Raw genomic sequence first — 16,314 nt, forward strand, 5'->3', positions numbered from 1 at the left:
GTATGTTAAAATAGAAACGGTTCCGTACATCATGTACACAGTGTACGAACTTACACTTTGCCTTTGAGGTTAACCCTATCATTAACTGTCCTGTTCACTGTTCCTGCTCTACTGTAAATACTCATATTCTAAGCATGGGGCAGTGGGATTCGTGGCCCCCTGGTCCTCCATTAGCATTTGTTGCACTTATCATTTTTGACCACTGGGTGCAATAATAACTCTGGAGCTAGAGTACAGGGCAGTCTGTTAGCAGCCCAGTGGTGTGTAACATCTAGCAAGGTGAGCAAGTCAATGGAACATCGGTTGATATCTGTCAAAATTTTAAAATCTTTGATCACTCAAAAGAGGCAATTAGTATTTCTGCAGAATTTAAAATGTTTGGACTTCAAGAGGATTAACATTTGTTGAAAGGCGCACGCACACACACACACACACACACACACACACACACACACACATACATACATGGTGGGGCCCTACCCTGCCTGTGTCTCTGAACAAGCTGCCATTGTGTAAATCTTTATTTTACTCAACAATATCTGAAAAGACATCTTTCACTAACTAAAATTTTCCCTAGTAAAATTATTAAAACAATGGCTTTTAAACCACACTTATTACACTGTATGTACATTATTGATCCATTTGAGTTTCAAATGAAGACTTGGATGGTTTTAGTCTCTTATGACAGGATTATCATAATCATACACTATATTACCAAAAGTATTCGGTCACCCATCCAAATGATCAGAATCAGGTGTCCTAATCACTTGGCCTGGCCACAGGTGTATAAAATCAAGCACTTAGGCATGCAGACTGTTTTTACAAACATTTGTGAAAGAATGGGCCGCTCTCAGGAGCTCAGTGAATTCCAGCGTTGAACTGTCATAGGATGCCACCTGTGAAACAAATGCGGATGCTGAAGCGCATAGTGCAAAGAGGTCGTCGACTTTCTTCACAGTCAATTGCTACAGAGCTCCAAACTTCACGTGACCTTTAGATTAGCCCAAGTACAGTACGCAGAGAGCTTCATGGAATGGGTTTCCATGGCCGAGCAGCTGCATCCAAGCCACACATCACCAAGTGCAATGCAAAGCGTCGGATGCAGTGGTGTAAAGCACGCCGCCACTGGACTCTAGAGCAGTGGAGACGCGTTCTCTGGAGTGATGAATCACGCTTTTCCATCTGGCAATCTGATGGACGAGTCTGGGTTTGGAGGTTGCCAGGAGAACGGTACATTTCGGACTGCATTGTGCCGAGTGTGAAATTTGGTGGAGGAGGAATTATGGTGTGGGGTTGTTTTTCAGGAGTTGGGCTTGGCCCCTTAGTTCCAGTGAAAGGAACTTTGAATGCTTCAGGATACCAAAACATTTTGGACAATTCCATGCTCCCAACCTTGTGGGAACAGTTTGGAGCGGGCCCCTTCCTCTTCCAACATGACTGTGCACCAGTGCACAAAGCAAGGTCCATAAAGACATGGATGACAGAGTCTGGTGTGGAGGAACTTGACTGGCCTGCACAGAGTCCTGACCTGAACCCGATAGAACACCTTTGGGATGAATTAGAGCGGAGACTGAGAGCCAGGCCTTCTCGACCAACATCAGTGTGTGACCTCACCAATGTGCTTTTGGAAGAATGGTCAAAAATTCCTATAAACACACTCCTCAACCTTGTGGACAGCCTTCCCAGAATAGTTGAAGCTGTAATAGCTGCAAAAGGTGGACCGACATCATATTGAACCCTATGGGTTAGGAATGGGATGGCACTTAAGTTCATATGTGAGTCAAGGCAGGTGACCGAATACTTTTGGTAATATAGTGTATGTGGCTTATCACACTGGATAGTAATATAATGCTCTGTGATTTGCACTTTTGTAAGGCAAGATGAGGGGTCATACATGAAAATCCCAGTCACAAAGAAGCAAGCTATAAAAAAAAAAAAAAGAATGCTAAAAAAATTTAAATATTTTTCTTGCTGTAGAATGTATTCACAATACACAAAAATTTTTGCTTACCTGTATGTATTTCTAAGTATTTGCTTCCAACTTACATTTAAGGTGGCACTGAAGAAGTTTTAAAAAGTATAAAATTCAATTTGTGAATGTACTTTTGCAAGTTTTAGATTATTTGCAGCATATTTAAGCAATCATGCATCCAGAAAACAGGAACTCTTACTTTGCTGTAATTTTATTTACTTGTTTTATGTAGGTTGCTTATGTGTATAGAATAGTGTTATGCCACCTTCTGTTGCATTATAGCCATAGGTATCTGTGTTTGCACTTTGTCCTCAACACACACCATCACACCATTCCAGCCCTGGTTTATTAGAAGATATGGATCTATGCGTGTGCAAAGGTCATGGGATAGACACATATAGTACTGCTTTCTGACTCTCGCTTGTTACAGAGAACTCACCAGACCTAAAGTGAAGTCACACAAAGGCTATTTAGCAATGCAGTTACATGATGGGTTTTGTGACAACAAAACCCTGACTGTTGTTTAAATAGTAACTATTATATGCATAAATACCAAAACATGTTTCACATACCAAATTTATAAAGACAAAAATACATATCTGGTTCTTTGAAATATTCCAGGGCACAATTCAACCCATTTTTGGAAAGGATGGAAAAAGTCCAGGCAATGTTTTTCCAATCTTAAATTGTCTTGTTTCAGTAAGCCTGTGCCTACTGTACCCTCAGGTACCTGTGCTTTCCTGACAGGAGTGTAAGCCGATGTGGTCTTCTGCTGTTGTAGCCCATCCGCCTCAAGGTTTGGCATGTTGTGCTTTCTGACATGGTTTTCTCCCCACCATGGTTGTTAAGAGTGGTTATTTGAGTTACCGCAGACTTTGTCGGTTGAACTGCTGCTCAATGGCTGTTTTTGTTTTACACATGATTCTGAGAACTCTAGAAATTGTTGTGTGTGAAAGCCCCGGACATCAGCAGTTTCAGAAATACTCATATGTGAGAAATATTTCAGACAAAACTCCTTCAGTTAGCTGTACATGCAAAGTACTTATGAGACTAAAAATACTGTGCCTTGCATAAGTATGCACCCACTTGATTTTTCCACATTTTGTAGTTTAAACCTCGAATTGAAATGGACTTGATTCCACTTTTTACTTAAGAGCAATTTTCAGAGATTTTCAATTAGATTGAGGGCTGGGACATTCTAATTCACTCAGTGTGATGCTTCCACCATCATGCTTCAGTCCCTGGCTGTTGTTCTCAAGGTGAAGAGCAGTATTGAGTTTCCATGACACATAACTCTTAAGGCCAAAAATTCCATTTTCATCTCATTCAGAACAGAGAACCTTTTTGCTGCATATGCTGAGGCTTCAACATGCCTTTGGTAAAGTTGTGACTTTTTTCTTCTTGTCTCTCGTTGTTAAAGCCCCGTGTTGTGAAGTGTCTGTGGTTGTCCTGTGAACAGTATTTCCCATCTGAGCTGTGGATCTCTCCAGCTGATCGAGTTACGCTTGGCATTTTGGTTTCTTCTCTGACTAATGCACTCCTTATCCAATCACTGACATTTGATGGTCTGTCTCCTCTAGACAGAGTCATGGTTGTGCTATATTCTTTACATTTTTAAATACTGTATTGTGCTCCATGTGATGTTCAAAATTTGGGATATTTTTATAACCAAAGTCTGATCCTTTCCCAGAACTTTTTTCCATACTTGTTTTGATAGCTCCTTAGTCTTCATGATGCTGTTTGTTAATAGTAGATATTAGATTGATTAGATGGGAGATTTTCTAGATATTACAAAGACAATCATTTGTTTGCAGAGTATTGTGAGAACACAAGGTGTTTCCAAAAATAAACCTAATAATATGTAAACCTAGTAAGCCTCTCACAGAAATGTAGTACAAGTCCACTAGTAACTGATGGTAATGCACCACATGTGCATTCTTGTTGATGTTGATCATATCTGATCTCTTTGATTCTGCTATTTATGAAGTGGGCCATCTTTACTCTGGATATTGGAACAGGGGTCTTTAAACAGTTTTGTAACATGTCTTTATACATTATTATATGTAGTATTTAACATCTGTAAGATTCAATGAAATGTGATTGTATTTTAAATATATTCTTTCTTTCATTTATTCATCTTCAGTAACCACGTTATTCTGACAAGGGTTGTGGTAGATCTAGAGCTAATACTGGTAACATTAGGCACAAGGATGGGATGCCAGTCCATAGCAGGGCATCACTCATTCACACCCAGGGGCAATTTAGAATATTCAGTCCATAACGAAGGGGTGTAAAGACACATTGTGACATGATGCATAGCAATGCAAAAAATTTGATGATGTGTATCATCGGAATGTGTGATTCCCATCTTGTATATTGGCATTCTATTACTTATGCATCTACTACAGTTGCACTGTTTGAACATGAGAGGTCCCAATCTGCGCAGGTTACACAACCACATTATAAGAGTTAAAAAGAGCTCTTCACTAGCTTTCGAATGACACCAACCCCACACCGCTACGATCTGCAGTGCCTGAGAACAAGGCCACAGGCGCGTGAAACATAGAAATAAAAAGTTTTTTCAGTCATAATTTTTCTTCGAAATTTTGTTCAAAATATTCGGAGTATCAAATTATATCGTGAAGCTAGTATCATGAATCAAATCAAATCATGACCGGAGTGTATCGTTACACCCTTACTACAATGCAAAGCCTTATACTGTACCAAAATGGAGGAATTGGTAGTTGCTACTCTTCCTGTTCCACCAATTTTTTAATGATCACCTGGTGTGTCCTGCCCTTATCTCTCATCAGAGATGTTCAGATATTTACATGTTCAGATATTCTTCGTTAGGAAACAGTATTTGAATCCTGTAAAATAATGGGCTATCTGCAGCAAAACAAAATCACATTTCTGCCAGATTGAATAGCACTGGAACAAAATTTCAACAAACTTAAGTGCTAACCCACGTTTGTTTTTGCTTGTGCCTTAGGATCATTCGCTTCATAGTGCGCCATGTGAAGTACTTCCTGGGTCTACGCTTTGAGATCAGTGGCTGGGAGCACCTGCAGACTGAGGGGCCTTACGTCATCATCTCCAACCACCAGTCATCTCTTGATGTGCTGGGTACACACACACACACACATACACACACACATGCTCACAGACAATAATGTATTCTCTCTTTAGACCTAAATATTTTTAAAAGTATAAAAATTATACTTGATAGTATGTGTGTCTGCGTGTTTGGAAATGGTAAATAAACCCAAAATTATGTGGAACGTTAACATATTTATAAACAATGGGCCTCGTTTATCAATATTTTAGTAAAGTTGTGTGTAAATCTTTGCATAAGGCAAACCAAACAAAACAATTTCCGCCAGATTTTCAAAAGGTTGTGCGTATGTTGATGAATGACAATCACCCGTAGATTACCAGGCGTGTGCATGGCACAGCTGATTTGCATTTGTTGATGCCCATAGATCTCCTTTAAATGCATCATACAGCGCCGACATGATGAGTAAATGGCAAAAAAAAGTCTTTCTTAGAGGTAGAGGTGAAAGTTATTTAGACTCAAGCCTGTGCCAATGAAAAGATGTATTATTTAACAGCACCTGAAAAGGTCAAAATATGGAGATAAACTACAGAAAAAGTGAATTAAGTGAGGTAAAAAAGAAAATGGTCATGAAAATGGAAGAGAAAAAATTATCTACTCGGTACACAGGTGGTCATGCACACCAAGTACGTCACACAGGGAACCTGCTATTTTTAAATTGTTTTAAGTGTCTCGCCTGATGTGCTGGAGTGTTGCACAGCATTAAAAGAAGATGCCATGGCAAACGGAACCTTTTTATAAGCCAGGTTTCATACTGTGAAAATAGCATACTGGTTACAAACATCTCTTCCTTCATACGCTCGGCAAGCGCTAAGTCTTCCTTCAATTGAGGCATTTGTTTATGGCTTACGGCTATGTGCAGACAGTCCAGCCCATTATCCATTTATACTGTGACATTCATTTTGCTATAACTGAATGATTAGTTTTATTTGTCCTAATTTATGGGTTTGTCATATTCTTTTTAATGCCAATAATATAAAAAGACTGGGTTTCACAAAATCTTCTCAATGGTATTCTTAGTCCCTGACCTAGTGAACTAGCAAGAGGATGTGTTTTTGATAGAGACTGGAAAAAAAAACATGACAGTATAATCCATATATAAAAGTGCAGTAATTCATGCAAATTATATGATTTGAAATCAGTAGAGGTTTACATTTTGTTAGTCTTATGTGTAAATGTGAAACCACTCAAGCATGATTAGGATGTGAACCTTTTTTCCAAAATAATGGGATTTTCCTGCACACCATATTTAACATGCTCAGTTAACATGCTCAACACAAATGTATTATATTAATAAATGTATTTTAAATGTCAAAAACATTGTTTGAGCTCCCTCTACAGGCTGAAAGTTCTGTTTAATTGAATCTGTAGCCCTTGTCACATGTTTAGATGTCACATTTATTTAGCATATACACCGATCAGCCATAAAATTAAAACCACTTTCCTAATATTGTGTTGGTCCCCCTTGTACCTCCAAAACAGCTCTGACCCATCATGGCATGGACTCCACAAGACCTCTAATCTTTAAGTCCTGTAAGTTATGAGGTGGGGCCTCCATGGATCGGACTTGTTTGTTCAGCACATCCCACAGATGCTCGTTCGGTTTGAGAACTGGGGAATTTGGAGACAAAGTCAACACCTTGAACTCTTTGTCATGTTCCTCAAACCATTCCTGAACAATTTTTTGCAGTGTGGCAGGGTGCATTATCTTGCTGAAAGAAGCCAGTGCCATTAGGGAATACTGTTGGCATGAAGAGGTGTACTTGGTCTGCAGCAATGTTTAGATAGGTGGAACGTATCAAAGTAACCTTCACATGAATGGCAGGACCCAAGGTTTCCCAGCAGAACGTTGCCAAAAGCATCACACTGCCTCCGCCAGCTTGCCTTCTTCCCATAGTACATCCTGGTGCCATCTCTTACCCAGGTAAACGAAGCACACATACCCAGCTGTCTACGTGATTTAAAAGAAAACATGATTCATCAGACCAGGCCACCTACTTCCATTGCTCCATGGTCCAGTTCTGATGCCCATTGTAGGTACTTTCGTCGGTGGACAGGGCTTAGCATGGGCACCGGCCTGTGGCTATGCAGCCCCATACACAGCAAGCCGATGCACTCTGTGTCCTGACACCTTTCTGTCATAGCCAGCATTAACTTTTTCAGCAATTTGTGCTACAGTAGCTCTTCTGTGGGATCAGATCATACGGGTAGCCTTCGCTCCCCATGTACATCAGTGAGCCTTGGGCGCCCGCGACCCTGTCGCCGGTTCACTGGTTGTCTTTTCTTGGAACACGTTTGGTAGGTACTAACCACTGCATACCGGGAACACCCCACAAGACCTGCCATTTTGGAGATTCTCTGACCCAGTTGTCTAGCCATCACAATTTGGCCCTTGGTCAGATCCTAATGCTTGCCCATTTTTCCTGCTTGCTGCACATTTAACTTCGAGAACTGACTGTTCACTTGCTGCCTGATATATCCCACCCCTTGACAGGTATGAAATAACATTGATTATTCACGTCACCTGTCAGTGGTTTTAATGTTATGGCTGACCGGAGTATGTCCATTGTCTTTTGTCCTCCAACACAAAAAAAAAATTAAACAGACACACATTGAAGTACATCACGTTGTATCACAATACAAATGTGTGTAACATTCCTCATGATGAAATGGAATTTAATGTACAGGCAAGCCCCTTTTCAGATAATCACCCACTATTAATAATGCACAGATCCAATCAATGGGATATACACTCACTGGCCACTTTAATAGGAACACCTGTACCCTATGATTGGCTTATTGGATAATTGCATGAATGAGCAGGGGTACAGGTGTTCCTATTAAAGTTGCCTTGAATGTATATTTGTAATGCTGATTAACAAGAATTCCTTGTCACCCACCCCTCTACCCTCCGCCCTGCCTCAGCATACATACTTGTTCCACCAATTTCATCATAACGTGGAAAGGTTGGAGACTAGCAGGATGTATATAACCTCGAATAACTAAATGGAATTATCCATGTTCGGAGGTGAGATTATGACCTGAAAATACCATTGAGACATGCGAAAACAACTTGTAAACAGCTACATGTCTCAACTGTGTATCCGTGATCTAATCATCCAAGACTTTTGTTAATACTAGATCTTAACAGGGGCTATGTCTTGATGATGGTTAATTCCTGGTTCTTTTGCCCCACACAGGCCTGATGGAGGTTTTGCCTGATCGCTGCACCACTATTGCCAAGAAGGAGCTGCTGTGGGCAGGAACAGTGGGCATGGTGTGCTGGTTGGGGGGCATCGTGTTCATCAACCGCAAGAAAACTAGTGATGCTAAGAGTGTCATGGCCGACACTGCCAAGATCATGCTGCACGACAAGGTGTGCCTCACTAACCTTGAAATTAGTCATGGACTGATATTCAGTTCAAAGCAGAACCTATTTTTAAATTAAAACTGTATAGTTGTTCAACACAGTTTAATTTCTTCATGCTTTGTGCTTTGGCATTCTGTGGCAGGACACTTTGTCCAGAGTTGTCTCTTAAATGTTTTCAAAACTTTGTCACCTTGAGTATGATTCCCTCATTTAAAACAGTGCTGCGTTATAAGAATACATAATAGATTTTAATTTATAATAAACGTAATAAACAATTATAATATTACTCTTACCAGTTTTACAAATGTTGAACTGTTAACATATATTTTATTCTTTATTCAAATATAATCCATTCTGGCAATACAAGTATAGAATTATTTATCATGCTATTATAGGGTTCTGAAACTAAATAATTGAAATTAAATAAAAACATAACTGAAATAAACAAATAGTTCTCTATATCCGTCCATCTTTGCAGATCCGCCTGTGGGTGTTTCCTGAAGGAACACGGAATCAGAAAGGTGACATTCTGCCATTTAAGAAGGGCGCATTCCACCTGGCAGTGCAGGCCCAGGTAAGTGGCTCACATTTAACACCAAGAGCAGAGCTTGTTTAGTGCTGATCAAACTGTAAATCAGGGATTCTCAGCCTTTTCTGATCAGTGACCCCCAAAAAGTTTTGCTACTGCCTACCTCGTTGTTATTTGTTGTTTTCATATTTCTTTTTTTTTAATTTTATTTTATTTATTTTTTTGAAGACCTGAAATTATAGGTGTACTACTATAAATCTAAAAGATTAAGAAAATATTTTAGATTTAGTAGTAGTACCCTCCTTTAATTTTATGCTTTTATTTATCAGGGCCTAAATAACAGTTGTGTGGTCCTCACCAACTTCTGTAAACAAACAAATAACCTCAAGGTGACAACAGAAAAACCACAATGGGTTTCAAGATGTAGCCATTTTTTCCCAAAAAGTAAACCAACATTCAGAAAACAGGTGGGAAAAAATATAAGTACTCCCCTCCTACTTCTACAATCATTAAGAGCATAATTATCAGCTAGGTGTTGAAATGCACAAGATTATTTAATCATCAGGAAGTATGTCTACCGCTATAAAAGCAACATTTGGCAGGTTTTTTTTTTTTTTTTGGGGTCACCTGAGGTTATTTTTTTGTTTATAGAAGTTGATGAAGAGCACACAATAGTTATTATATACCCTGATAAATAAAATCATAGAATTGAAGGAGGGCGTAAGTTCTTTTTCCCATGACTGTGTGTGTGACACACACACACACACACACACACACACACACTTTTAGGCACTTTGCAATGATTCACCGCGTTAATTAGAGGACCGTACTGAACCTTATCAAAGTCAGGCGATTGTTTGAAAGTTCGCATTTTATCTAGCTGTTATCTTCAACCTAGATCACTACTTTAATTTGATGTGCACTGGGACATTGAACCCTGCTTCACACAAATAAGTGCTAGCAGTGGGGTTTGTCAGTTTAGCCTATATTAAGTGTAAAGCCCCTTTTACATAGGGTGTGGTCCAAGGTGGTCAAATATGGGGGACATCAAACTTTAATTTCTGTGCTTACTTGCATTGGTTTACTGACGGTCAGATTATTCTAAACATACATAAACACTGTTTATACAAGAGTTAGATCCGGTCCACAAATTTGATTGGTCGAGCAGTGTTCCAAGGGGCTCTATATTTCCTATAACCACACTATGATGTTTCACTGTGTTCACCAGATCAAGTTTACATGAATAGAACTCCACAATAACAGTTGGTAATAAAATCCCCTGTGACCTCACTATTTGGTAAAGATTGTCTGCTGTGGATGTATATGGGTGAGGATACTGAGTGTAGTAAACACCAGGGGGTGCCACTGTTCATCTGGAGTACATTAACCTGGAACCATTTTTAAGAAGCAGCCCGTGTTTCCCAAATAGTTTCCAAAGGAACTCTGGGCTCTAGTTCAGTTTTTACCAGTGCCAGCTGGGAGATCTGACCTTGGGCTGTTATTAGCCTGGGAAGATAACATGGTCTGTATGTTTTTTTTTTTTTTTTTTTTTTTTTTTTCTCAGCTATTGACCATCTCTCTCTTTTCTCCTTTCTTTTCTCTCTTTCTCTCTCTTTCACACACGTAGGCACCCATCATCCCTATTGTGTTCTCCTCCTATAGCAACTTCTACCTAAGGAAGGAGAAAGAGTTCAAATCAGGTGAAAGACTTTATACATTATAACTTTGGAACATTTATTCATCATCACAGTTTTCACCAGTGACAATGTACAATAGGATTTCAGAAGTCTTGAGTCAACTACCTTGATTACTTCATTTCAAATCGTGCGTGTGTGTCGTTCTACCTGGTCCAGTTATAAATTTTGTTGCCAAACCACATCTGTCTACTCACCGTTGATGAGTATTTTTCTGACATTTCCCTGTGTTTTTTATGGACCAGATAAACAATATTGAACCTTTTGAAACATGTCACCAAGGAAGGAAACAATTGTGTATCAGTAGTGTATCAGAGCTTATAGTGACATTAGATTAAACAGTAGACATGAGTAACAGTATACAACATGATGTCCATCTGCCATCCACTTGGACAGCTCACTAAACACAGTGGTGCAGAGAGACTCTATTACATGTAGATGAGCTAGGTGGAAATTTGTCAGCCACATTTCAAGGCAGGTTTTGACGTGGCAAATGGACATGTACAATGAGAATTCATTTTCTTAAAACAGTTATCCTCAGTCATTATTGTGAGCCAGAAAATCAGTGGGTGGAAGGAACACCTTTGGTAGTGGACTCTTTGGGCCCTACTGCCTGTAACTGTGATGTGAAAAATTAGTTGGTGTGTTATGTTGTTAATGGTAATGATGGTTTTCATAATTTTCTTATAGGAACGATCACTCTGAAGATCCTCCCCAAAATTGAGACAAAAGGCTTGACGTCAGACGATGTGTCGTCACTTTGTGACCGGTCGTACGCCGTGATGCGTGCTGCCTTCCTGGAAATCTCGGGCCAATCATCTCAGTCCAATGGGCCGTCCAGTCACTGAGCATTTCGGTGACTCCATCTACTGTTTCTCTCTCATTGCGTCTCATAGCCGCAATGCTCTCTGACGGCTTGAGACTTTGCAGTCGTGGTGATTGACAGTAGCTGTGGCAACTAGACACTTCCAGTATCTTTTTTCAGTGTCCATATAAAGCCACATTACACACACACACACACACCCACACACACATATATATATGCCTATATATACACACATACACTCAATACACTCTGGTCTCTCATTGGGACTTTTGGAAGTGCATGGGTGTGGAGTTAACTGAGGGCAACAATCTTTGACCTTGCCCATTGAAGACAGTCTGTTTGGAGCATTTTTTTCAATAGGTTTATTTCAGAAAGGAAATTTCTTGTGGATGTGCATTTATCATGCATGCCTTTGGACGCTTTGTCTCTCCTCTTCGCTTTTTAGATCCTGGACAATTTGTCTTTTTTTTTTTTTTTTTTTTTTTTTAAAATACATTTTTCGCCTCTTCCCTGATAATCATTTACTTGTCGCTGATCTTTTAGGTCTTCCCATGTTCTTTTAAATCATTTTTCATCTTGTTTTGGTTCATATTTTATTGTCTTTTGCCATCAGTCCTGCCTTAAGACCCAGCCAATTAAACGTGTACTTTAAGTGCAGCTACCACCAGTGGCAAACTTCCACCATTCCAAGTCCTACCCCATAAAGCAGAAGTTGGCAGTTTGGGAGGAATTTTTCACTTGATTGTACTCAGTGTTGCTAACTATTATTTTCCCTTAAGCCTTATCATTGGAGTTTGCACGTTAAAAAAAAAAGCCTTTCTGTTTATTAGCTTTATTTATTTTGTATTTCTGCCTTTTTACCTTTTGTCTCTTGTTTTGGAAGAGTTTAGCTGTAAATTTCAAAGATAATTTCATGAAGTGCAGTGTTGGATTGTACTAGGGATACTGGCTACTGAAAAAAAAAGTAAATGAAATACAGCCTATTAAAACGTAGTATTTAATAATTTATTTTACTTGGGAATTAGAAATAGCTATTTGTGGTGCTGTTTGCTTTGCTGTGATGAGTTTAATCTGCGTCATAAACTTATTCAGTGCTGCCAGATTAAACAGTATCCACCACAATCTGGCTTTTTTTATATATATATTCGCCTTCAGTTAAAACAGCCTTGGACTGTTCGTTGCATTTCAAAGTAACATTTTCAGGACAGGCTCTTAGCATCTACCTAATGGTGCATTCAATCTGGCACATTGAACTTGTAGGCAAGTCGTTACATAAGACATTTGTAGCGATTAGCACCAGACACGTGCTATCTTCATGCATGCGTATGCTACGTAAACCTTACGGCTTGATCTGTACTACATGTGTCTGGATAATTACAAAACTTTTGGTATTCATGTTTTGTAATCACTGCTAAATTAACGTGCTACCTGCTATGAAAATAACAGTTTGATTTTTTAAAATAACCCTTCGGTTAATATTTATTCAGATGTGTAATTTAAAAAAAAAAAATTATTTGTTGTATTGGTACAATCACGTAATGTACCAAAACAAATGCTATAAACTGTTTTTGTGCCATGTGTGTAAAGTTTCTCAGCTACCAGTTACAGCACTGTGAGTCAATTAATGAGCAGTGATGGATGAGAGTATTGATGGGGAGGCGGGGGTAATACCCTGCTGTGACATTGTTTTGATTTGTTTTCTGCAAAACATCACTTTGCCTAATACTGGCTTAGTTTATTTTGAGTAAGAATGCAGTTTACAAATAACCAAATTTAAAGTGTACCTTACTAAATTGACTTATTCCATACTGACTGGGGGATGCAAAAAAATGATATGATTAAAACATTTTTTTTTTCTTGAAAGTGTAACAGGTACTTTTGAAAAGCATTTTTGAAAAAGTAGCTGAACAGTCAACATTCTGAAAACCACAGAAAAAATATTTGAACTTGTTCTTTGTTTATCTCTTTTTACTGATATATTTGACACATTTTAATTGTGCTTAATGTTGTTGAACCTAGGCATTTCCGTACCTGTTTTTCCATTCATTTGAGTTGAAATAAATATTTATTTCATTGGGAACGCCAAGCGGTTGTTAAGGTTTTTTTTTTTTTCTTCCCTAGATCCTCCGCTAATGCAGCTGTGATCCACAAATCTCATTTGCAACTAAAAATAAAAAGCAGTAAACAAACAATCTCAAATGCTTTAACATACACTATATGGCCAAAAGTATGTGGACACTTGACCCTCACAGCCATAGGTGGGCCTTCCCCAAACGGTTGCCACAAAGTTGGAAGCACGCAATTGTCTACAATATATTTGTGTGCTGTAGCTTTACAATTTCCCTTCAGTGGAACTAAGGGGCCCAAACATGTTCTAGCATGACGGTGCCCCTGTGCGCAAAGCAAGCTCCATGAAGACATGGTTTGCCAAGGTTGGAGTGGCCTACACAGAGCCCTCACCTCAACTCCACTGAACACGTTTGGGATGAATTGGGATGAATTGCAATGCAGACAGCACACCAGGTCTTCTTGCCTGTCATGATTGCCTGACCTCACTAATGCTCTTGTGGCTGAATGGGCAAAACCCCACAGCCACACCAAAATTTAGTGGAAAGCTTTCCCAGAAGAGAGGAGGTTATTATAACACCAAGGGGGGCCACATACACTCACTGAGCACTTTATTAGAACACTATACTAATACTGGGTAGGGCCTCCTTTTGCTCTCAGCCTCAGTTCTTCGTGGCATAGATTTCACAAGATGTTGGAAACATTCCTTTGAGATTCTGGTGCATGTAGACATGATTGCATGACGTACTTTTGCTTTGTGACATGGTGCATTATCATGCTGGAAGTAGACATTAGAAGATGGGTAAATTGTGGCCATGAAGGGATGCACATGGTTAGCAACAATACTCAAACAGGCTGTGGCATTCAAGTGATGGTTAATCGGTATTAACGGGCCCAAAGTGTGACAAGAAACCATTCCCACACCATTACACCACCTCCACCAGCCTGGACTGTTGACACAAGGCAGGTTGGGTCCATGGGTTCATGCCGTTTGTGCCAAATTCTGACCCTACCATTTGTGTGCCTCAGCAGAAATCAAGATTCATCAAACCAGGCACCATTTTTCCAGTCTTCAACAGTCCAGTTTTGGTGAGCATGTTCCACCAGAAGTGGAACCTGACATGGTCTTCTGCTATTGTAGCCCATCTGCCTCAAGGTTCAACGTGATGTGCCTTCTGAGATGCTGCTCACCACAATTGTACAGAGTGGTTACCTGAGTTGTAGCCTTTCTGCCAACTCAAACCAGTCTGGCCATTCTTCGTTGACCTCTCTCAACAAGGCATTTTCTTCTGCAGAACTGCCGCACACTCAATGTTTTTTCTTTAGTGTACCATTCTGAGTAAACTATTGTGCCTGAAAATCCCAGGAGATCAGCAGTTATAGAAATATCCAAACCAGCCTGTCTGGCACCAACAATCATGCCACTGTCCAAAACTGAGATCACATTTTTCCCCATTCTGATGGTTGACATGAACATTACCTGAAGCTGCTGGATCATATCTGCATGATTTTATGCATTACACTGCTGCCATATGATTGGCTGATCAGATAATTGCATGAATGTGTAGGAGTACAGGTGTTCCTAATAAAGGGCTTGGTGAGTGTACTTTAGGTCATATAGTGTACATTTCCAAATTGCATCAAATGCAGCTGATAAGTCTTTGGATGTCTAACATCCAAATTTTGTTTACTTCTTTTTCTCTCTTCTTTTGCCCTGGGCTACAAAGCTAATGTAGCTAACACTAACGGAGGATTGTCTACTGCTCAAAAATGACTGCCAATACTTCAGTTATGAGATGTGCTTTTGTTCATTTTTAGAGATAACTGTCTGTGACAGGTTGATTTGAACAACTTGATGTGTATGTGAACAAATATATGAAGCAAAATTCAGTACACAGAATATGACTTGGTTGAGACATATTTGAGACAAGAGAAAAATGGTTTCCCCCTAAATCATTCCCTTAAACATGTAACGTAGTAAATATTCGTTATACCTGTTAAGTAAAATAACCAAACCGAATGTCAAAACTACCAAACTGAATGTGACACACCACTCTGAGAGGCATGTAAGGTATCCTTATTTAAACCTGACTCTTAAAGGAAATATAGAAATGCATGTTTTATTTAAAATAGAGTATATTCTCAGTGATCCATATAATAACATGTACACTAGTGATTGTATTTAATGTGCAGAAAATAATGCGTTTTAATGAGTATGATACCTTTATGAACTCTGACTTAAAAGTGAAAAATAATCTAATAATACAGAATCCACACTAATTGGGATATCAATTAAATATTAAACTTAAATATCATTAATAATAAATATAATTATTCAGATTGCATTAAAGCACTTTAAATGTTGAGCTATTTGATTTGTTTGGAATCTGTTGTTCAGTCTTTTTGGGGAATTTTTGTTTTTTGGTTAATTTTTTTCATTTCACCAAAGCTATTCATTGTTAAAAACTGGTGGTAGTTATAAATGCTGTTTATTGCATTAAAGCAAACAAGTCTTTCCAGCATCTTTTCTTTGTGTGTATGAGCCGGTCTGGTGTGTTTTGATGACTATGTATTACAAATACGCGAAATGTTCAGAGTGAAAGCCCATTGTAGAATCTGATTATATAATTATACAGAAAGATGCAGTGGATCTGGACACGGCCTCTGTAAAATACCTTGGATAATAAATTAAAATAAATTTAATCTTTTTTTCCATATGGAAATAGACTTTTCTTTTGCAT

At 39.0% G+C, this 16,314-nt stretch overlaps 1 protein-coding gene across 1 annotated transcript in view; it reads left to right on the forward strand.

Moving 5' to 3' along the window:
- Positions 1 to 16,092, forward strand: part of agpat2 (1-acylglycerol-3-phosphate O-acyltransferase 2 (lysophosphatidic acid acyltransferase, beta)) — a 29,128-nt gene extending 13,036 nt beyond the window's left edge. The window contains exons 2-6 of the mRNA XM_026929340.3: positions 4,965 to 5,098; positions 8,288 to 8,463; positions 8,936 to 9,031; positions 10,614 to 10,686; positions 11,371 to 16,092. Coding sequence (XP_026785141.1) covers positions 4,965 to 5,098; positions 8,288 to 8,463; positions 8,936 to 9,031; positions 10,614 to 10,686; positions 11,371 to 11,528 — 637 coding nt within the window. The 3' untranslated portion in view covers positions 11,529 to 16,092. The remainder of the gene's footprint in view (positions 1 to 4,964; positions 5,099 to 8,287; positions 8,464 to 8,935; positions 9,032 to 10,613; positions 10,687 to 11,370) is intronic.
- The last annotated feature ends 222 nt before the right edge of the window (positions 16,093 to 16,314 follow it).

This window comes from Pangasianodon hypophthalmus, chromosome 15 (genome assembly GCF_027358585.1).
Source record: "Pangasianodon hypophthalmus isolate fPanHyp1 chromosome 15, fPanHyp1.pri, whole genome shotgun sequence".
Lineage (NCBI taxonomy): Eukaryota > Metazoa > Chordata > Actinopteri > Siluriformes > Pangasiidae > Pangasianodon > Pangasianodon hypophthalmus.